We start from the raw sequence: 24,475 nt of genomic DNA on the forward strand, positions 1-24,475 counted from the left end.
CCATCACCACATTTTCTGTTATCGTTTCCCCCACCTCATCGAGTAACAGGCCTACTCTGTCCTTGTTCTTCCCCTTGTTTCTAATGTTTTCTTCTTTATGTCTCTAGCTAGTTTAATCTTGTTTTGTGCCTTGGCCTTTCTGATTTTTGTCCCTACATACTTGTGTTATTTGTTTATATTCTTCCTTTGTAATTTTACCTAGTTTCCACTCTTTGTAGGACTCTCTTTAGAGTTTCAGATTATTTCAGATAATTTCAAATCAATAGTTTCCACTGAAATTGTTTTTTGACAGAAAATTGGGTTTTTCACTAAACATTTTCCCCCAAAAGCATCAGATTTCTGTGGACTACTTACATTTTTTATAATTAAAAAAACCCTAAAAATGTAAAGCTTTTCACCTTGTAACTGAAAACTAAAACATTCAGCTGAAAACATTTAACTGAAAATCAAAAATTTTGATTAGGTTATGGTGCCTTATTGCCTCATTGGATTTGTAGTACAGATGCCTCATTCTCCCATTCTTTATGGGCCATTTTGAACAGATTGATTATAAATCTCATGATGCACAGCAGTAGTGCAGCAAGAAGGGAGATTGTGATGTATCATGGGAGTCCAGTAGGCAGCCTAGTTTATAGAAAAGAATGAGGGCATGAGGCACCCAAATCACAATTTCCTTGAGTCAGTATATTTAAATTAATTTTTTGGTTTTCAACTGAAAAGTTAGTTTTTGGTTTTTCACAAAAAAGGTGGGATTTTTCACAGAGGCAAAAAACACCATTTTTGATCAACTTTGCTGATTAGAAAATCTTTTTTTTTTTAAAGCCAACTAGCATACCACTTTGTTGCAGCCAGTGTACTTGTTTGAGAACCACAGTTTTTGGCAGATTTGGAAACTATTCTGTGGTCTTCTTTTTTACATTCTCTGGAAGGATGGACTTCAAGAACAGAGTTATCTTTCTATTAATGTCTATAGAGTCTTAGTAGATGCGTAGTTTATTTGACCATTCTAATCTACCATCCCTCATCCTTTCCATTTATCCCATGTTGCACTCTTGAACGACAAGGAGAAATTCCCTTTCTTTTCAAGTCTTACTGTATACACATGTTGTCACCGATGTATTGCAAAAATCAGTTAAATAACACCATTTGTGAATGTGCCTAAAGTTGGATGACCTTTCACTTTGGATTGTATACTGATAAAATCCATGACATTTTGTAATTATGTCCACATATGTTGCAGAATTCTTATGAGGCAAAAGACAGATGATTCGCTCAGCTCCAGTTTTAACCATTTACTCAAAGCCATCACTTCATTTGGCTTCAGTCTTTCAATATACTTTTTATTGCCAAGGGATTGATAAAGTAAAAGATTTTTTCCCTACATGTAATGGGAGGTCACTATACCCTGAGAGCTCTAATATAGGAAAGCTCACTTTATTCCAGCACAGACTCCTCTCTGCCAACTAAAGCACCTCTATGGGCAGCAACTGCATCTTTTCCTGAATGCATCTTTTAAATCACATTGGGTAGCAAGTCAATGGAGCTACATCAGTTTATATGAGCTGTGTGTCTGGCCCAAGTGCTTCTATAAAGGAAGCCTTCCCAGGAACCAGGGATTACAATTAACATTCTGATCTATGACCCTGGAAGACAAGATGCATTTTATTCACAATGAAGGAAGAGGAAACCAACTGAGGTACTTAATGTGAAGCCAATACCACAGGTACGCAATGTAAAGCCAATACCAATTTGCTTCAGTTGAAAACCTGTCCATTGTTTTTTCCCTTATGTGTTCTTATATCAAAATGTATGTGGGTCAGAGCATAAATAAAATGGTAACTTCTGAAATAGGTACACTTGTCATATTTATCTTGGTCTTTTTTCTTAATTGACAGCATTCCCTGTGTGTCATGTCTCTGTAGCTATAGTTCAACTGATAATGTTGCAATATTTCCTGGGTCAGGACTAGGTATGGGCTGAAATGGGATTTCATCCTCTTTGAATATAAGGACAATCCATAAAGTGGGCCATGTAACTTGTTACTTCAGGATTTCATTACCTCCCCCCCATTACTTCCTTTGCTATCAGAAAAAAATTATCACCAATGGTCTTTCCATTGGCTATAATGGGCTATGAGAAGTTCTTGTTATGCTGTATTGCTCTTGCACCATGATGCTAAACTATTTCTGATCATCACTAGAATAAAGAATAAACTTATAGAACAAGGAACAAAGCAGACAGCTCATGTTGTACTCTGTTAATTCATTGTTTATGATCAAAAGAGCGTATATACCCTCATTTGAAAATATACCCAAATATCATTATGCTATTGATGGGTATCTTGATGACTTGTAAAGATGTAAAAAATATATATATGCCATTCACTGTAGGTAGAAGAGCTTCAGAATAACAAAGATAACCTTACTTATGTAACATAAAAATGATCAAGGGACTGGAAGAATTGACTTAAGAGGAAAGATTAAAGGAGTGAGATATGTATAGTTTGCCTAAGTGCTGACTAATGGAGAACATGATAACAGTCTATGGATATCTAAAGGATGTAAATGCCACGTCTTGAGAGAAATTATGTAGTGTTGCTTTCAGAGGTAGAATAAGGAATAATGGGATGAAGCTGAGAAAGGGAAAATTTAGGCTGAACATCATAGAAACAGAGAATTGCATTAGGCTGCAGAGTAGTCTCTCAAGGGAAGTAATGGAAGCGTCTGATGTGACATTAAAAGTTAGTCTGGGGTAAACAAGAGAAAATGTACTGTAGGAAGCACTCCTGTATTTGTAAGGAGATTGAGTGAAATGGTCTAATAGATCTGTCTCTAACTGTGCATAATAAAATAAAAACTCGAATAAGAAATTCCACTCTTTCTAACAACAACAAAAAAGTTTTAATTGTAACATTTAAGATGAAGGCTGGGGGAAATAGTTTGGATTAAATAAGACAGGCCCTTAAACTAGAACCGAACCGAAACTTTTTAGTACATTAAGAGGATTAGTTGATGTTTATATAGCACATTGAAGAAATCTAGGTTACATCTACACTATGGCTAGGCAGATGATTCCCCTTCTCAAGTACACATCCTCACACCAACTGTCATAAAGCTAGCTTGCATATAAATAGCAGTGTAACTGCAATAGCATGGGTAACAGCAGCAGAGCTATGGCTGAGCTGTGCTGAGTACATACACACTGGTTTTAGGTGGGTTTTTGCTGCTGCCCTTGCTACTATGGCTATGCCGCTCCATTTATATTCACACAAACTCAATAAAAGCTTGTGTGAGTATGTATACACAAGCAGGGGAATCACACTTCTATATCAGAGTTTAAATGTAGCCATAGACAGCTACATAGTTATAGGGTGTCACTATTTATAACTATTATTTACCATTATTTATATACTTTCTGAATTTAGAAAATGTGGGTGGATAAGGTTTCTGTTTTTTAAATGTTTGTGTGCTCCTGAACTACCTGGTTTTGTATGTATCCATATAAACATAAGTACCATCTCATGGTTCTCATGGTATTCCCAAGACAGGCCTATTTAGCTACCAGAGCGGGTTGAAAATTTTCTGATAGAACATTTCTGTTAGAACATTCGGATTCTGCTGGAACATGTTGATTTCAATTAAATTTCATTTAAAACATCAAAACCAAGTTTTTTTATAAGTTCAAAAGAATTATATTAAAATAATGAAAAAAGAAAATGAAATATAAAACATAAAATATACATATAAAATATGAAATAAAAATAAAAAACCTGAAAAGTGAAATCAAAATTAAATATCTTGAGTTTTTTCGGGGGGCGGGAGGGAATCAAAAACAACAACAGTAGAACCTCAGAGTTATGAACAGCGTGGGAATGGCAGTTGTTCGTAACTCTGAACTGAAATGTTCGTAACTCTGAACAAAACATTATGGTTGTTCTTTCAAAATTTACAACTGAACATTGACTTAATACAGCTTTGAAACTTTACTATGTACAAGAAAAATACTGATTTCCCTTTATGTGTTTAGTAGTTTACATTAAACACAGTGATGTACTTTATTTGTTTTTGTGGCACCTTAGAGACTAACAAATTTATTAGAGCATAAACTTTCGTGGGCTACAGCCCACTTCTTCGGATGCATATAGAGTGGAACATATATTGAGGAGATATATATATATATACACACATACAGAGAGCATGAACAGGTGGGAGTTGCCTTACCAACTCTGAGAGGCCACTTAAGTAAGAGAAAAAAACTTTTGAAGTGATAATCAAGATAGCACAGTACAGACAGTTTGATAAGAAGTGTGAGAATACTTACAAGGGGAGATAGATTCAATGTTTGTAATGGCTCAGCCATTCCCAGTCCTTATTTAATCCTATATTGATAGTATCTAGTTTGCATATCAATTCCAGCTCAGCAGTCTCTCGTTGGAGTCTGTTTTTGAAGTTTTTCTGTTGTAAAATAGCCACCCGCAGGTCTGTCATTGAATGGCCAGACAGGTTAAAGTGTTCTCCCACTGGTTTTTGAGTATTATGATTCCTGATGTCAGATTTGTGTCCGTTAATTCTTTTGCATAGAGACTGTCCGGTTTGGCCAATGTACATGGCAGAGGGGCATTGCTGGCACATGATGGCATATATCACATTGGTAGATGTGCAGGTGAACGAGCCCCTGATGGTATGGCTGATGTGATTAGGTCCTATGATGATGTCACTTGAATAGATATGTGGACAGAGTTGGCATCGGGCTTTGTTACAAGGATAGGTTCCTGGGTCAGTGTTTTTGTTAAGTGATATGTGGTTGCTGCTGAGTATTTGCTTTAGGTTGGGGGGTTGTCTGTAAGCATGGACAGGTCTGTCTCCCAAGATCTGTGAGAGTAAAGGATCATCTTTCAGGATAGGTTGTAGATCTCTGATGATGCGCTGGAGAGGTTTTAGTTGGGGGCTGAAGGTGACAGCTAGTGGTGTTCTGTTATTTTCTTTGGTGGGTCTGTCTTGTAGGAGGTGACTTCTGGGTACTCGTCTGGCTCTGTCAATCTGTTTTTTCACTTCAGCAGGTGGGTATTGTAGTTTTAAGAATGCTTGATAGAGATCTTGTAGGTGCTTGTCTCTATCTGAGGGATTGGAGCAAATGCGGTTATATCTTAGAGCTTGGCTGTAGACAATGGATCGTATGGTGTGTCCTGGATGGAAGCTGGAGGCATGTAGGTAAGTGTAGCGGTCAGTAGGTTTCCGGTATAGAGTGGTATTTATGTGACCATCGCTTATTAGCACAGTAGTGTCCAGGAAATGGACCGCTTGTGTGGATTGATCTAGGCTGAGGTTGATGGTGGGATAGAAATTATTGAAATCATGGTGGAATTCCTCAAGGGCTTCTTTTCCATGGGTCCAGATGATGAAGATGTCATCAATGTAGCGCAAGTAGAGTAGGGGCATTAGGGGACGAGAGCTAAGGAAGCATTGTTCTAAGTCAGCCATAAAAATGTTGGCATATTGTGGGGCCATGTGGGTACCCATAGCAGTGCCGCTGACTTGAAGGTATATATTGTCCCCAAATGTGAAATAGTTGTGGGTGAGGACAAAGTCACAAAGTTCAGCCACCAGGTTAGCTGTGACATTATCGTGGATACTGGTGGCTGAACTTTGTGACTTTGTCCTCACCCACAACTATTTCACATTTGGGGACAATAGGGCCATTCAGTCAGAAAATATCTGTTGGCTTTTAGTGTATGGAAAAACAGAAGGCCAAACCAGGAAACACTGTAAATTTTACAAAAGAGTATCATTCATTTCTTTAAATCAGTGGGGTATGTAGTGAAGGTTCATCCACCCAAGGACAAAAGCATTCTATACAAAGAATTAGTTTCTTGTTCCCTCTTATTCACTGCACTGATTCATGTGATATATTTGAGTTTACATTCAATTATACAAAACAGGAGACAAAATGACATACAAGCACACATTATAAAGAAATGGAAAAATTCAGATAATAGAGAAAATAAAAGAGAAAAACCCAAAGGTTATATAAATATTTGGGAGGCATTGCTAAGGAAGTAGTTTGAGACAAGAAAATATTTGCTAGGATTATTGTCTGCCGGGATATTGTCTATGATTCACAGAATGTACACTGTGTTCAGTCTGGGATGTTTCAATTTAATTATAATCAAATAGACTCCCCATTAATAAATAGTTTTTTTTTAATGTTATATGTAGACTGCATACACTAGAGTGCTGTAGAATTATAGTATAATCACTAACTGAGTTGATACTGGAAAGTTCAAAGCTTAAGAAACACTTGCACACTGGCAATTTCATTGTAACATGGCAAGGAAATTATTGTACTTCCATGCTGTGCAGTTCCCAGTTTACTTTTATTCTGGATGTGTTTACTACTGCTGACCACACACAGCTGTTATAGCTCCTGAAGGGCATTTTGGGATTGATTAGCCATCTGCTATTTCTCACTCTAACAGCCCAGTGACAACAGCAAGATGGAATTTGCTTTAGAAAATCTGTAAGAAAGAGAGCAACAAACATATACCTTTCCCACCCGCTGCTATGACTTGGTATTCCTGGTGCTATTGTGTAATAGGATTTGGATTAGATCTGATCTTTGCAAGTCTGTCTGTGTAAGTTCTATGTACAGCACCTGATTTGCAGTTAAAACAAAACAAAACAAAAACTGGAGTCACTATAATGTTATGTCATTTTTTATGATCTCTTTTGACACAGTGTGTTATCACACAAAAGCACTGAATTCCAAAAAGTGTAACAGCAGGTTTTGAGTGCAACATAATAGGCTCCAAGTTAGCACTTTATAATTCTTATTAAATATGAATAAAGCAAAGAAGTCGGAGACTGATAAGAAATCATTTCTGATTGCAGTGGAGTCAGAGTGCTAATTTAAAAAACGAAAGATGACTGTACATTACCAGAAAATTGGTGGCTGTTCATTTAGTTCTTATCGTTGTTATTCCAAATAAGATAAATACCAATTCTAAATGAGAGGTGGACATATGGTACCCAGTCTCTGATGCTAAATAGAAAATAGCTGGCCAAAATCTGCAATGTGGTACAATAATGGAAATATGCTTATTTTCAGAATGCATTTCAGCAATTTTCCCTCCTGCTTTTAAAAATATTGTTTAATCAGAAATGGTTAGGTGAAGCATTACCTTCTGTTTACATTTAGTCTTATTAAAAATATGACATCACATACTATTTAGAAAGAGCTTACAGAAATATTATTTCTGTATATTTGTATTATTTACTGCCTGCTGCACATAATATTGTAATGAATGTGTACTTCAAGAATAAATCAATTTTTTCTTCATCAGATTTTTCCCTCAGTGGTACCAATTGGGGCTGCACAGGCACCCTCTACTGCCTTGCTGGAGGGACACTCCTGAACCCCCTCAGTTCCTTCTTACTGCCTGTGATTGTTGTTGGAGCGCGTGGTCTTACTATTGCAAGTTTTCTTTCTCTTTTTACATAGTACATATTCATTTTTAGTAGCCCTAGTAGTTTATGGTGCTAGTTAGTTATTGATAACAGTTTTCCTCTTAAGTGTTTTTACTAACCCTTTGGTTCCAGTGACTGGGTACCGGGACCAATGCAGGGGCATGTCTCAGTCACCAGGATTCATTCCTTGCCACTCCTTCAAAGAAGCTGATGCCAGTGAGTGACCTACACTCCAGTTGCCTGAAGTGTCTTGAGGAGACTTACATCAGTGATCAGTTTCAAATGTACAGAGACTTTAAGTCTAGAACCAAGAAAGACAGGGATGCCAGGCTTATGTTTCTGCTGATGGAGGCAGGTCTGCAGTCACCCTTTAGAGTTTTCCCTTTTGGAGCAGGTAACAAGCACATGTGCATCCATCAGAAATGCTTCTCCTATTTTGACTGAGCCTCGGGGCTGATCATCCTCCCTGGTACCGAGGAAGAGGCACCAGAAAACACGTATCCAAGGACATGTTATCTGAGAAATTGAGGTCCTCAGCACCAAAGTCCAGCAAGAACAAAGCCAATGGAGTGCACTCCCGGCTGAGGCACTCTACAAGGCAGTCATCAGTTCAGGAGAGGTGCCAGCCCCAGCCTCATTGAGACTGGCTCCTGAAGTGGTTCCATCTATTTCATCAGTTCCTACCTGAATGTCTAACCAGTAAGAGTGTACTCCTGTAGCATCTACTCTGAAGGCTTGTGCTGCAGCCCAGGAACTGTTGCCGGTTTTGCCCGCAATCCAAAAGTATTCATGCCCAGGAATGGTGGCTACTGTTTCTTTACCGGTGGTGTCCCAGCATGTGGTTCTGGGGGCAGTCCACTCTCCCACGTCACCTTAACTCTCTCACATGCTCCTATGAGCAGTATCGTCCACAGAGAAGTCAGTCAGGATTTCACCAGTATCCATTTTTCCAGGCTCCCAACACCCGGCACTAAGGGCATGAGTGCTCCCTTGGTTGGAGGAGGTGGATTCATCTTTGGACTCAGAGATCAGCTTCTCTGATTTGCAGCCACATCACATATGGCACCATTCCCCTTTCAGCCCCTACCATTCGCAAAGAAGGTGAGACAGGAATTTGTCATTGGTGGATAAGGATAAATTAGTGGCAGGACCTCACTCCAAGTGAATGTGGACATTGCAGATTCTGCAGCTAGGGTCATGGCATCAGCTATTACAATGTGCAGATGTTTGTGGCTACAGTCATCAGATCTCCCTCAAGAGGTCCAAAGGCTATACAGGACCTGCCCTTTGAGTGTCTGTCACTCATTTCTGTGCAGACAGATGACAAGCTGGATAGCCTGAAGGACTCTAGAGTGACATTCAAATCTTTGGGAACTTACACACCTGTCCCAAAGAGGAAGCCATTCTTCAGCTTTCATACCTCATCCCCAGTACCTAGCTAGGGAAAAAAAGCAGAAATTATAGGAGAAGATCATCTGGCCCCTCCCCCCACTTCTTTTGCAGCAGCTTTCAAGTTCATCTAGACAGCCTGGGAGTTCTAAGCAAACATTTTAATGTGTTTGTTCAAGACAGTCTATCACTTTCCAGAGTGCCAGACTCTCTTACCCCACTGTTTGCCAACCTGCTGTCCCATTACCTAAATCCTTGGTCCTGCATCACTACAGATCAGTGGGTCTTAAGCACAGTGGAATTGGGATACAACATTCAGTTAATTTCTATTCTCCCTTCCTCATTTCTTTTCAGGGACCAGTCTCATGAGGTTGTTCTCCTTTGGGAGGTGCAATCTCTCCTCTAAGTGGGACCCATAGAGGAAGCTCTTCTGTTTCTCAGAGGGAAGGGGTTTTATTCTCAGTACTTCCCAATCCCAAAAGCAAAAGATGGTCTTTCAGATCTATTTTAGACTGGAAAAAGATGAACAAATACCTGAAGAAAATAAAGTTTTGAATGGTCACCTTGGCTTTCATTATCTTCTCTCTGGAAACTGTGGTATAGTGCCATTAACTTAAAAGATGCATATTTTCATGTGGCAATACATCAGAGCCACAGGAAATTTATCAGATTTGTAGTAATAAAAATCCCACTACCAGTTTGTAGTATTGCCATTTGGCCTGTCCATATTCCGACATGAGTTTACAAAGTGTGTGGCAGTGGTGGCAGCATTGCTGAGATCTCAGGAGTTCAAGTGTTTCCTTACTGGGATGTCCTAGCCTCAGGTGCTGTCCAGCCTGTTGGTCACCTAGTCCACCTTCGATGCCGGGGGTTGCTCATCAACACTGAGAAGTCAATTCTGTCACCTGTACAAAATATAGTGTTTATTGGAGTTCTCTTGGATTGTATAGAAACCAAAGCCTTCCTTCCACAGCTAAGATACCAGATAATGCTGGCCACTGCTTTGGATCCGAGGCCCATCCTACCACTACAGTTTGAAATTGCCTCAGGCTTTGAAGACATATGGTCTCATTCACTGATGTAGTTTAGCATGCCAGGCTCCATCTCAGGAAACTGAAAGGGTGGCTAGCATCGATATACACACTTTATATATATATACATACATACATACATCATCCTCTAGACATGTCAGTTCAGGTACCTGCACAAGCCTTGGCCTCTCCAGACTGATGGACAGGCCCTGCAAATATCTGTGTGGGAGTTCCATTTGCTGATTCTCAACCAGATTTCATCCTATTCACAGGTGCATCTGCCCTAGGTTGGAGATCTCACCTGGGATCCCTGCAGATGCCAGGTTTACTCTACACATAAATGACAGAGAATTAAGGGCCATCTGGCTAGCTTGTCAAGTCTTCTTTCCCCATATCAAGGGAAGAAATCTGCTTGTAATTACAGTGGCCATGTTCTATGTGAATAGGCAAGGAGAATCCTTGTCAACTTTGCTGTGCCAGGAGGCAATGAAGCTGTGGGACTATTGTGTCACCAACTCAATCCACCTCCAAGCTTCTCACCTTCTAGGTGTGCAGAAAAATCTGGCAGACTGGTAGAGCAGCCCTTTCACCAGTCACCACAAGTGGTCTCCCCACCTAAACGTTGCCAGGTGGGGGACTAGCTATATTAACTTTTTTGCAACACAGATCAACAGGAAGTGTCCTAGCTTTTGTTCCTGAGCAGGTCACAGCCCAAGGTCTCTGACAGATGCTTTTCTGTTGCCCGGGACAGAAAAGCTTCTGTACATATTTCCTCCAGTCCCATTCCTACCCAGAATGTTGTTGAAAATCAGGCAGGACCATGCTTGAGTCATATTAATAGCTCCAGCGTGGTGTTGGAAACATTGGTTTTCTGCTCTGAGGATGCTCTCAGATAGAGCTCTATTGACACTGACACTGGACCGAGACCTCAGCTCTCAGGACCACTGTTGTCTACTCCATCCCAACCTGCAGGCCTTCCATCTGATGCTTAGATGCTCCATGGCTGACTTGTTAGGAGGAGGTTTGTTTATAGGAGGTTCAAGATGTGTTTTTAAATAGTTGGAAACCTTCTACTCTGTGTTCTTACCTGGAAAAGTGGAAGAGATTCTCCATCTGGTCCCTGCAGGAGAGTGGGTGAATTACGAGCTCTAGTTTCTGAACCTCGGTATATGGTCTTCTACAAGGAAAAGGTATATCTATGCCCTGATCCAACATTTCTCACCAAAGTGGTGTCTCACTTTCACATCAATCAGGCTATCCATTTACTAACTTTCTTCCTTAAGCCTCATAGTAATAGGGATAAGGAGACACTCCACACTTTAGATGTTAGGAGGGCGTTAGCTTTTTACCTGGATGGACTAAACCATTTAGGTCACGTTCACAGTTGTTCATGGCAACTGCAGACAGAATGAAGGGCCTTCCAGTTTCTTCTCAAAGGATATCCTTATGGATTGCCTCTTGTATTTGTTTTTGCTATAATTTGGCTAATGTAACACCACCGAGTAAGGTGCTAGCATATTCAACCAGATTTCATGCAACCTCTGCAGCTTTCTAGCTCAAGTGCATATTCTGGACATTTGTAAAGTAGCAACTTGGTCTTGTATCCATACCTTTGCCTCTCATTATGCCATCTCTCAACTATCCAGAGATGATGCCGAATTTAGATGTGAGGTCCTTCCATCTTTATTCAGATAGACTCCAATCCCACTTCTATATTGAACTACTTATGAGTCACCTAAAGTGGAATGGACATGTGCAATCACTTGAATTAAAAAAGACCAGTTACTACGTTGTCCTTGTTCTGTAACTGTCATTCTTTAAGATGTGTTGCACATGTCCATTTTGCAAATCACTCTCCTTCCCCTTTTGATTGGAGGATATCCAATAATAAGGAACTGAGGAGGTTTGGGGGTGGCTCTGTCCTTTTTACCTGCATGCACTGGTGCAAGGCAGCAGAAGGCGCATGTGCTGCCCCGACAGGTACTGCTGAGAGAAATACCTCCTACAACTGTGTGCTGGGCCTACACAAACCTGAAGTGGAATGGACATGTACAACACATCTTGAAGAACAAGAGTTACAGAACACGAAACTGTTTTATTTATTCTGTTATTACCTGATAGTAAATATTACTCTCTAATTCCTCTTTTTCTTGTATACTAAATTTATTTCCATATTAATTATTCCCCCAGAATCTTTTACAGTATTAGCAAAGAGTGTGTCTGAATTCTAAGGATCAGAGTGTTGGTTCTTGACCCTGTGAGTAACCTGTTTTCAGGAACTTCATGTGATCAAGTATTTGGCTGCACTTCATTATGACAGGTGCTTCCAAGTCTGTGGGAAAATAAATGTCTAGGGAAAAGATCCCTTAAACTGATAAAAAGCTGTTTACAGAAGTATGGTTTAAACAAGACTGGGTGATTGATAAGAGGTACTTGTTATTGCAAACATTTTCTGTAATTTTTAACTCAGAAAGAACTGCCAGTGGGTATAGCTCTCAGTAATAATGATCAGATTAGAATTCCCTTTATCTTATTAATCATGTAACCTAAAGATACCATAAAATAAATCCCATAAGTAATTAGGTAAAATGAAAATGTCAAAACAGAACATATAGTGAAATTAATTGTGGGAAAGGTTTTTCCCTCCAGAAAGGAGGATGGGGAGGTTGGTCTCGTACTCTATATAAGACAGAGGGCTTAAAAAATTAGGTTGGGCAGTGCAAACTATTGACATCCCAGCAGTTACAGGGGAAAGCGAGATAGAGGCCAGCTCTTTACCTTACATTACCACCTTGGTGTATCTATTCTTTCTGTATTCTGTATAGTGCTGTAGTAATCTCTCTGATATTTAATCAAGAGATTAACAAATTCCATTTGTATTGTTGCATGGTTGAAGTCAATAAAAAATTGAGATGCTTAAGCTGAGCACAATATGTAGGCTTTGAAGGATTAGATCTTATCAGTAAATGTCAGTAAACATCGATTTCACCATACACCAAATACCCAATGACAAAATAATTCCATTGATAATAAGTGAAATGTACAGATAGGCAAAATAAGAAAAATGCTGCTTCAAAACTGACTTTGATTTCAGGATATTTACTTTTTTATATTTTGACATGTGGTATTTATCAGTTATAAAATTTGTGTTTCTATCAGTTATAAAATTAAACTTTTTGACTCTCTCTACTATCACTAAAAAAATTGTTTGACTCCTCAACCAAGCCTAACTATATGATAATGTTTTCACTTCTAGCCTTATGCAGTTCAAGTGGTTTTAGGCAAAGCTGTAGTGACGTCTTTGAGAAAATCCAGCTGGCATGAAAGTCGGTTTTAAAAATAAAGCTCACCAAACTCTCAAGCCAAAATAACACAATTAAAACCAATGGAATTCCTCTTTTCTCTGATACACAACCTTAGCTGTCCCTCCCACAGAAAATGCCTTAGATCTTAGATATGAGTTCTGGGGCTCAGTCCATTCTCCAGTCTTTCTCACTTTTCTGCTTGCTACACTGTTTCTGTAATGACACAGATTAAATATATTAGCATGAACCAGAGCTCTAAAAGGGGACCAATATGCATGAGCACAGAACAGCAGGGTTCCATTAGACCAGAATTGTTGAACTCTATTCTGAGACTGAAGTATAAAATGAAATTTTAGCAGGGTTCTGAAGTATTGTTTGCTGATACTTCAAAGAACTTGGACCAGATCCTGCAGTCCAGCAGAGATTCAGGGGAATCAAACTGAATCCTTGCCTGCTAGTCAGATGGATCATAGCTACACGGCATCACCTGAAATTTTGGTAGGGACACAATGTTTCCCCAAAGCAGCCAGCATCACAAAGAAATCTAAGGAGGCTGCAGTCCTACACCAGAGCATGTTGACTGCATTCAGAAAGTTCTCTCAGCAGCAAATCTGAAGAAACAGTTCATCTGGAAAGTCAATGCATAGACTATAATGGGATGTAATAAATTCTTTGGTAATGAATTACCCTTGGAATTGTCATATGACAATGGTAAGAATCACAGAGGTTTGGTTTTTTTTTTTTTTCTACACCTAGAAGACACATTATTAAAATAAGGAACCAGCATTATCCTAATGTATTCTGACTCCCTGGTTCATGGAACATTTTCTGCCTATAAACTTCCCCAACCTCCTTTCTGCCTGGCTTATTGCTGCAGATTTAAAGACACAGTGCTCATTCTCCCACAAATCAATTACATTGTAAAATGTTTCTCACACTTTTCTATAAAACTGTTCCACATTCATGATAAATACTCCTTAGACTTCTTACTCTTAGTCTCAGAAAGTCTGTCCATCCCTTTCCATTTCCTTTTCCCAAATAATTTGCAAAAGTGCTTTAGCTGCTTGTACAAAAATATGGTGAGCTCTGGCTGCATCACTCACTGGTTGAAGGGCCAAAATCCATTCGCTGTGTTTGTAAAACCCTGACCACAGGCCCTGTCAGCAGCTTTCCACATAGGCCCAAAATCCAAAGCTTGGTTTGAGTTGGGGGCCTACCGTGAACGATATTGGCTAAAAGAATCTGAACAAACAAGAGACAACCTTGCTTTTTACTAACTAAGATAAGCATGGTCAGCAAAACTCCAAATGGGGAGAGGTAATTGGTGTCCTTATCAGAAGCTACAGACATACCAAAGTATTGAAAGGGGACTCCATGTTCACTCCTTCATGCAGGAAGAAGATAGCTAATACCCTTCCCACATACCAACCTTGAGTTCATGGAGAGGCCCAAGCATGTCAGTATGAGATATGACATCCTCTCTTCCACAGATGCATCCCCCCCGCTCTTAGATGCCAATGTTAGCTTTTAGGAATGCAATGGGGCACCCTGAAAACACTTTCTATGGCCATGTACTTTTCAATGTCTTTTTGCTTTAACCCCCAGGAATGTACCTGTTGGACAACCGGAAGAGCTACCTCATTCCTATGGACCCCAAATCACAATCCAGCATATATATTTTATAATTATACACTTTATACCTTGTTTGAGAGAAAACACCTGTATACTAACAGTATGTTATATGTTAACCTGAAACTATGGGCGAAGCCATTATGTAATCTTTTAGATTATTGGCTTATTGTGCTTATCTTGTCTTGCTGCTAGACCTATCCAGGGGCTTGGGACTTCCTACCCTGCCGCTTCCCTCCGCCCACAGATAATCTATATAATCTATTGTTTGGCAGCGTCTTTGAGCCTAATAAGCAAAGTGACACTCCGCCAACGCTGTGTGTAATAAACCCATGTGCTTGACTCTACACTGTGTCCATTTTATTCCTTCACTGGTACAAAACAGGAGTTACATAATTTATTTTAAAATATATTAAGGGCTTTATGGAACAGCCTCTTACTCACACTGATGAGCATTTACTTTCTTGAGAAGTCCCACTGACTTCAGTAAGCCCTCACATCACATGCAATTAAGTACTCAGCAATTCACTGATATTAAGGCCAGAAGAAATCATTATAATCATCCAGTTTAAACTCTCTGCATCACACAAGTCTCTGTGAGGAAGAGTAGCAGAATCTGTCCCCTGGTGCCTTTGCTGCTGTTGCTGTGTTATCCTTCTCTTTGGTCTTTTCTTGTACTGATGAGATCCCCCTCCAGCCACATCTTTATTGCAATGTAGATTATTTACAATGTTGGAAAATGTTTATCTGTATTAAAAAGAAAAGACAGAACAACTAAACCTCTATTGTGCTTTTGAATGACAGAAGCATCTAGAGCCACCACTGTACAATGTATGCTTTCCACACTTCCTCTGCAACCTCTTCATATGCTCTCTTGGGTGATGCTCTGTCCTTTGTTCTTGAATTTTGCTAGAAAGGTTTAATTAACTACTGCTGAAATTTCACTTCCAGGATTATTTGTCACCTGGTGTGGAATGCACTTATAGAAATGGGATTTCATTGTGTGATGGATAAGACCAGGGTATCCCTAATCTCTGTAAAAAGTTGGGCGATAGCCAATCCATTTATTCATTATTTGATTTAGTTTCACTTATCTCTCCACAGAAGGGCAGAGGTGATAAGTGATGGGAAACTTCTGACAAATGTTAAAAACTTTGTAAGTGATATTGGATATACTGAATTTCTACAAGGGGCTCATGCTTCTGCTGTATATATTAAGCAAAAGAAAGGCTTGTATTGATTTTTTTTTGATGGCATAAGCAATTTTGAAACCATCACTGGTATTAATGGGGAAAGGTTAAATTCCCTGAAGAAAGATCGCTTTTAGAAGTTTTTGCTGAGAGGAGATTTTACTACTGGAAATTCACTTAGGAAATATAACTGAACCAAAACATAACTTAGTTTCCAAATATAAATGATTTGTTTACAAAGTTGTGGAGAAAGTCTGGTAAAATTCTAAGTGGCAATAATGGAGAACAAAGGGGGAAAAGGGCCTTCTCTCAAATATGAAGATGTTAAATGATATCTTCTCATTAAAGCTCTGTTCCCCCTATGTCTGGTTTCTGAATTAAATATTGTGGCAGAGCACTGAATGCTTCATTGGTTAAACATGGGATTTTCAAAGGTACTCAGTTCTTAGCATAACTCTGCTTCCATTGAAGGCAATGTAAATTTTTCAACTGAGTTCAATGGGAGCACAATTAGGCCAATGCTGTGCACTTTTGAAAATTGCAAAGGTGCTGTATACCAGTAGAGCTATTCCCAAGCAGGAAAAGGAATAACCTATACTAATATAAAGTACTTTTCTATTTAGTCTTCAAAGGATAAGATTATTATCAATAAGTGTTGGTAAAAATTGATTTCAGCTTGCACACACAGAGATGAAAAAAATATGTCAATTGATAATCATAGAAATTTACATATAGGCAAAGTAAGAAAAATGCTTTAAATTTAGAGTGATTTAAGAGATTGGTTCCCTTTGTATTTTTTTACATGTGATAGATAATTAGTGTGTTAATTGTAATAAAGCTTTAACTTTTTTGAATCTCAATGTCTGTCAGTAATTATTGTCTGACCCCCATAATTTCCACAAAAATTTAAATAATTTAAAGTAAGAAAAAATGCTTAAAAATAAACATGAATGTCATCCATTGAAATTCTAAGAAAATCAAATTATATCAAGCCTACTATATCCATGGTAGGGGTTGTAGTGATAGAAGTGTTTGGTTTAAAAATAAAATCACACCCTTAAGTGAAATACTTATACTGGTACAAAAACAATATATAGCCCATGCCTTAAAGAGACATTACAAAGGAAAAATCATGTTTTGCCATAAGCCTTAAATTTATTTGAAGAAAAGGCCATTTACGGTTGACCTCAGAGTTCAGTCATACTGGCCAATCAACTTCATGAACTTGCGGTCGTTCTGGTATTTGTAAATGTTATCTGGGTTCCAGGTCACATCCACCCATGCTATTATAATCCTTGGATCCAGAATGGTTGTAAAAAAGTCAAAGTACTTCCACCAGATTCTAATCATCCATTGCCAGGTACCTTCCTCTTTCTGGGTTCTCTCTTGCTCTTCCAAGGCCAATTTTACTCTTCCCAGCATCTTGTGGAGTGCCTTTAATTCACGCTTACCCTCATACATTTGCCGATGGTTAACAATCTTATCAGCCCTTGGTTGTGCATTCTTTAGCATGGCATTGGTATCTTCATTGTAATCCAGTTGGCATGCCAAGGTAAAGTCTTGGGCTGCCTCCTCCCAGTGCCCCAGGAGCATGTGTGCTTGCCCTCTCCACTTGTAAGACTCTGCTGAATTGGGGTTAAGCTCACAGGCTCTGTCACAGTCTCTAATGGCAGCATTTGGCTTCTGTAGTTTCACAAAAGCACTGGCTCGGTTAACGTACAAGAGGTTGAAGTGAGGATTCAGCCTGATAGCATCCGTGAACAAGTCAATGGCTTTCTGAAATTCACCTTCATCCAGAGCAGCAAAGGCATGTTCCCTCTTTTCATTGGCCTGGTTTATCATCTCATTTGTTATTTCCAAATATTCATCTCCCATTTCTTGGGGATCATCCAAATCTGGTTCAATAACACCATCATCCTCAATTTCCATGTCACTCTCCTCACTCTCAGCTGCTTCGGGTTGTTTCCCTTGCTCCTTGAATATCTTCTCTGCAGAGGCATGTTTCACTGAACATAATATGGTATCTCCCATGCTCGCTATAGAGTCCCACAGGAAACTCAGTTGCTTGGCCGTCAAAAGAGTTGGATCCTGGCTGTAGAGATCCACCAAGACCTGAAGTTCAGTAATTTTTTTCGGATCCATGGTGGCTTGGCCAGAAGGGAGCTGGGCAACACAGACTGTGTTGGGGCAGAGGGAAAAGATAAAAGCTGTAGGAGTTGCTTAACTACTAATTCAATGTGAGACTACACTATGGAGGAACAAACTAGACTTGTACGTTCCCTTCTGACGTGGTCTTTATACTGCAGTTTGCAAATACGTCTATGGTGGTTTTTTGAAAGGTGTCATTCTCTATTACAGCTCTGGTTATGTCATAAATTATGACATCATCTGAACCCAGAAAAAGATTTTTATCTATTTAATCACCAGGCATGCATTCACTGAACTTCATATATTATAGGAAAGCACAAGAGGAAAGTGGCTGACCATCCACCTATATTTTTAATGGAATTTTATCACCTTTTATTAATATATGTATAAGTAATATGATTAGTTTGATCCCTTTATTTATTTTTAAAGAATATGAGATCTTGCATTGCTATATAGAGGGTAATGTACCAATTTTAACTGCATGGGCTTCATAAATGCAATCATATTGTGATTATAGAATATTTTACCTCTCAATATTTTATTATGACTACTGTAGTAACTATAACACCAGATCTGAGGCACGATAGCCAAGCTGTATCAGCATTTCCATTGACAGCCCCTACAGTATATTTACTACTAATTACCTCTGGGTCAAAACACAGCTGATTGATTCTTGACCAAGGAAGGAAGCTTTTTCCTTAATTTTGAGTAATGTTTGTCCAGTACATTTTTTTTAAATGGAGAGATCATTGTGTCTTCAGATTGTTTATTTTTCTCACCCCTAAAAAGGCAAGATACATACAGTTTACACTTGATAATTCAGTGTAAACTGTAACAGAGGACAGAGAATAATTTTGCATAACAACATAAATTTTCAGTAGGAAATTTTATCCTCTTTAGAATAACTCAATTTCTGACTACTGACATTTAGATAATCAAGATTGCACTGTGAAATAGCCACTTATTCCTGATTCAGAATAGAAATCTTCTGATGTTTTCATAAGATTCACTAGAGCTGCACACTCGCTTTTCTATAAATATATCACTGATAAAAATCATTACAAATTTGAAATGTTACATAGTTAAATATGCTGTCCCATATCCGCTCTTTGGAATGATTACACTGTATTAGCAATGGCATTGGTGTGCCATTCACATAAGTAATAATCAGTTTTAGAGTCAGTGCTTTCTAGTTCATTTTCATAAAAGAGAAGCATCCCAGCCCACGTAGACAGGCTTGTGCTATGAAACACTCACATGGATAATCTCCCCTCCCTATAACATCCTTGTGGCTACCATAGCAATTGCATATATGGAGAAAGCAATTTTAGAAAGACACTTACTTTTTTTTTTCAAATGTGATCTAGTAACTGAAAACAGAGAAGAATCCAGAATCATGTGACCAGACTTTTCTCCATGAACCAGTAGTACAGCACAGACCCATTTATGCATGGATATCGGGAGTCAAGCTGTCATGACCGCGTGTTAACAGACTGCGGGTTAAGAAGGCCATGCTGAAATATCTTAAGATATCTATATATACATCTATAATTATCTAGGATTACATACGTATTCACAGTGTCCCAAATAGTGCAGGCCTATCTGTTAACGGCGCTTTGCAAGAATATACATTTAAATCTGTTATCTAATAAAAACATTATTATTACTACACAGGGGTGAAAGTAACTCAGGACAGTACGGGGCGGGGCTCTGGTCCCCAGAGGGGCAGGGCCTTGGGCGGAAGGGGTGGGGCTAGGGGTCAGCATCCCCCAGCCAGCCCTTCCAGGCCGTCTGGTCCGCGCCACGCAGGGTTCCCATGGTGATTTAAAGGGCCTGGGGTTCCAGACGCCGCTGCCCTTTTAAATTGCCGTCCCCGGGGCAGCTGATCCCTTTGCCCCCCTGACCTGTCGGCGGCCCAGGGGGGGAAAAAGGATCCTCAAAGTGCTGCCATGGCAAAGGACTGTCCTTAAAGCGCTGCCAAGGCAGCACTTTAATGTCCCTGCCCTTTTTGCCTCCCCCGTCGGCGGCCCTGTTGGTAGTGTCCCTACCAGCAGGGCCACCGATGGGGAGGGAGGGAAAGAGGCAGCAATGTTAAAGCACTGCCACAGCAAAGGACCATCCTTAAAGCACTGCCGCAGCAGTGCTTTAAAGTTGCTGCCCCTTTCCACCCCATCCCCTGATGGTAAACATGTACAACACATTTCCTCTCCGCACTTCCTGTCGATTTCTATGTCAGTGAGTTAGTAGCACCACATAGCAAGTTCCTGTACTGGATGTTAATGAGTCTCGCATGTTAAATAGGTAGCACTGGGAGGCATGGCACTACCACGTGCTAAGCAGATTCGCGCGTAAACGGGTCTGTACTGTAATGAGTGCTTTGTGTACCACTAGTGGTCATGAAACACAGTTTATTGCTGTTTTAGAGGCTGACTTGTATTCAGGAAAAAGAACTTGGAAGAGTTGATGATTCTCAGAATGCTCTGAGGAGCTATCCTGGGCTCTCCTGGGGTGCTCTATCCTTTTTAAAATCGGTCCACTTATTTAGGTGCCCGAACTTGTCCTGAGAAGCTACTGGTTTTGAAATTGAGGATCTTCCAGATAGCAGGTGAATGAGAGAGCATATCACTGTCCATGTTGGGACTGACTATCAATCAGTAGTGATTGATAATAAAAGACAAATGAGGCTAAGACGCCTCTATTTGAATTCCCTCCTTTATACTCTTAAACAAAACAGCTTGAATCAGATGGCTCTCTTCTCTCCAGCTGCTTAAGTGAAAGAACTACCTGGGGAGGAGGGAAGGGGCTGTTGGTTTCTAGCCCAAGCTTGTGTAGAGCGGAAGGGAGGGGCGGAGGAGTTGAGGAAGAGAAGCAGATCAGCTAGAGGCTTTGGGTTTGTTGAAGGCAGCAAAAGATGAATCAGGGAGCAGTGTAGGTGGAGGCTGTGCTCATTTTCAGAAGGGAGATGAAGCAAAGGAGCTATTTGGGGTGCAGGGAAGAACCACAAATTGGTTAGTTGATTTTATTTGGAAGATGAAAAATGATTGCATGTGTGCATGTGGAGATAGGGAGTCAGAAATGTATTGTTCAAGAGAAGGGTGTGTCTAAATATCACCTCAGCCCTGACATTTATTTTGAGCACCATCCACTACAGTTAAATACATTTAAATATTTAATTAAATTAATCTATGCTCTCTCCATCCTGAAGTAGGGAAATTGTAGTATTAGGACTTAGGGTTGTATATGGACACCTCCTTCCCCTCATCTATGAATGTGCTATGTCTGATCATTTTTAATCAAGGCCCCTCTCAAGTGAGATTTAGTCAGACCCTTTAACACCTTCAAGATCATTTTAGTCAGTTTGTGAATCTCCGGAAGATGAGCTTTTCTGAACTGTAGCATAGAGCCTCCCTCAATACCTGATATAAAAAATTCAAAAGAACCATGTCTCCTCCCATTTATTTTGTATAATGTTGTATCTTGTTCATTTTGGGCTGATTTCAATTTTTAAGGTACGCTCTGACTGCTTGCCACCCATTTCTCACAGAACCCTTCTGACCATGTCATGTCTGCTCAACACTAGCTTTCATGAGGTATCCAGAGACTCTCAAAGAAACCAGCTTACATCCTTTTCCCCCAATTAATGTTGAATGAGTCCAGGTTTCCACTCAGCATGATGAAGTGTACTCCAAATCTTGATTAGAATTCATGCAAATTTTCACTTTTATTGTGCAAATCCTTTCATATCATGCTTCCAAAAGGCAGCGGTTCAGAAGAGCACTCAAATACAAAATAAAAAAAAAGATCAAGGACAGAGTTACGCGGAAATGATTGCATGGAATCCTGGGCTTACTGGCTTTATAGTGTGTAGGCATAATTGCAAATAGTAATGAAATATTGCTATTAAAATTTATCTTTACAAAATCAAGCCATCCCAGAGCCTCCTCTCCCCATGAGTCAACTGGCAAGTCTCTAATGTGTGTGTCAACTTTTTGCTTTTTTTCAGGCTCACTTTTAATTCCTCATCTGCTCACTTCCTTTCCCTGGCAAGGTACAAAAAAAAAGGGAATTTGAACTCCTTTCCAGCCAGCCTTGTATGTTCATGTAAAGAGCATCATAGGCTGTGGACATATTCAAACTTGGATAAAACAGCTTAAATGTTCAAGATATATCTTCATGGATTGCCGTCATCATCAGCTCCTATTTACCTCCCCATAGTTTCACCAGTTTTGTTATAATCTGGAGTATTAAAATTCATTGTCTTGTACACTCAGTTGCTATTCTACATGATTGGTCTCCCATACAGAAACCCATTTCCTAAGTCAAGTCATTGTTGCATTGCAACAATGCATGCTTAAGGGAATGGAGTTGCTTTGCTATTTGCCCCCAGAAACATTTTCTTGTGGCTCACAGAAAGCCAAAAGTGAGAGTTCTCATTATAAATAAAGCTGAAGCAAATAAAACAAGAAAAGAAATGCACACATCACGTCACAGGTTGTGGTTTTAATTTGAATAATAGGTCATTTCTGGCTGACCACATTCAGTCCTGTTTTGCAGTAAGCTTTATTAACTTTTGTGTGTCACGGTATTTGTAAATGTTTTCTGGGTTCCAGACAACATCCAGGAAAGCAATCAGAACTCTTGGATCTAGTAAGGTTGTGAAAAATGTCAGCTGTCTGTGACTTTTTCTAATAATGTCCTGCCAATAATTTTCCTCTCTCTGGATTCTTTCTTCCTCTTCCAAGGCCAATTTCACCCTCTCCATCCTTTCCTGTATCTCCCTTAACTCACGTATTTGCTCATACTGCTCCTGATGTGCAGCAATCTTCCCAGCCCTTGGTTGCACCTTCTTTAACATGGCATTAGTGTCTTCATTGTAATCCAGTTGACATTCCAAAGTAAAGTCATGGGCTGCCTCCTCCCAGTGCTCCAGGAGCATGTGTCCAAGCCCTTTCCACTTGTAAGACTCTGCTGAATTGGGGTTAAGCTCACAGGCTCTGTCACAGTCTCTAATGGCAGCATTCAGCTTCTGTAGTTTCACAAAGACACTGGCTCGGTTAACGTACAAGAGATTGAAGTGAGGATTCAGCCTGATAGCATCCGTGAACAAGTCAATGGCTTTCTGAAATTCACCTTCATTCAGGGCAGCAAAGGTGTGTTCCCTCTTTTCATTGACCTGCTCTATCATCTCATTTGTTATTTCCAAATATTCATCTCCCATTTCTTGGGGATCATCCAAATCTGGTTCAATAACACCATCATCCTCAATTTCCAAATCACTCTCCTCACTCTCAGCTGTCTCTGGTGATTCCTCCTCCTTCTCGGCTGTCTTCTCTACAGAGGTATTGCATTGAAGAAGTGATATGGGATCTCCTATGATCTTCACATTGTCACTCAGTAAACTTAGCTGCTTAGCCCTCAGGAGGTCTGGATCCTGTCTGTATAAATGCACCAGGGCTTGCAGTTTTTTCAGTCTCCTAAGATCCATGACACCCTGACCTGCACAGTATAGAGGAATTAGCAGGTTGCTGTTCTGCTTGTAACCAGAGAGATATGAATTAAACAGTAAGCTCTTCAGAAGAGAAAATCACTGTGGAGCTGCAAATGAGAAGAACAACCTGTAGCTTTTCCGTGCTCTAGTATAATGCTGCCAGTGGTTAAAAAGCTGTACTCCAACACTGTGGATTAATGTCATAATACATGCAAGTTCTGATGATATATTCAGTTCTGATATAACAGCATAAAAACCTAACTATTTTTCTCATTGTTTTTTATCATTTTTTAAAATGTTTTAAATATAAGTATATAAATGCCCAGGACTAAGTACAATACGTGCACAGATGACAGATGTGCCTGCTATACAGTATGTTTCATGTTTTTAACACTGGGGTTTTATTATCTCTACAATTAAAATGGATTTCCTAATTAAATAGCTTTATCATTGTCTAGTACACAATGTGTGGTGTTTTTTCTGGTTTAGAGAGAATCTTATGTAAGAGACTTCCAAACTGCCTTTATCTAGTGGGAAGAGAAGATCATCCTGCCTGTAAGGTTGGGAGAGAGAAGGAGGAATCCCCTGGTTCTCTGTTGCAGTTTTCCATGATGAGGAGTGAAAAGCGTAAGTGAGCTAGGTGCCCAACTCCCATTGACTTTCAACAGGAGTTAGGCACCTATTGTGCTTAAGCAGATTGAGTAATCCTGCAGTCCTCACACTGTCAAAGTTCCCATTGACTCAAGAGCATTTTGTTTCAGGTGTGGCTATAATTATACTTTAACCCAAACTTATTTATATTGTGGGCCACTGAGCTCTTCTCTGCAGTGAT

General features: G+C 39.6%; 2 protein-coding genes across 2 annotated transcripts; both read right to left on the reverse strand.

Annotated features, from left to right (window-relative positions):
* Positions 1–17,201: 17,201 nt before the first annotated feature.
* Positions 17,202–18,149, reverse strand: LOC128831297 (putative protein FAM10A4). Its single transcript, XM_054017614.1, has one exon. The coding sequence runs from the start codon at positions 18,147–18,149 to the stop codon at positions 17,202–17,204; it is 948 nt and encodes a 315-aa protein (XP_053873589.1).
* A 4,543-nt stretch (positions 18,150–22,692) lies between these two features.
* LOC128831298 (putative protein FAM10A4) lies at positions 22,693–23,640 on the reverse strand. The gene has a single exon (XM_054017615.1). It carries the CDS (start codon positions 23,638–23,640, stop codon positions 22,693–22,695), a length of 948 nt encoding a protein of 315 aa, XP_053873590.1.
* Between the last annotated feature and the right edge of the window lie 835 nt (positions 23,641–24,475).

The sequence above is a fragment of the Malaclemys terrapin genome, chromosome 2, assembly GCF_027887155.1.
Source record: "Malaclemys terrapin pileata isolate rMalTer1 chromosome 2, rMalTer1.hap1, whole genome shotgun sequence".
Classification (NCBI taxonomy): Eukaryota; Metazoa; Chordata; order Testudines; family Emydidae; genus Malaclemys; species Malaclemys terrapin.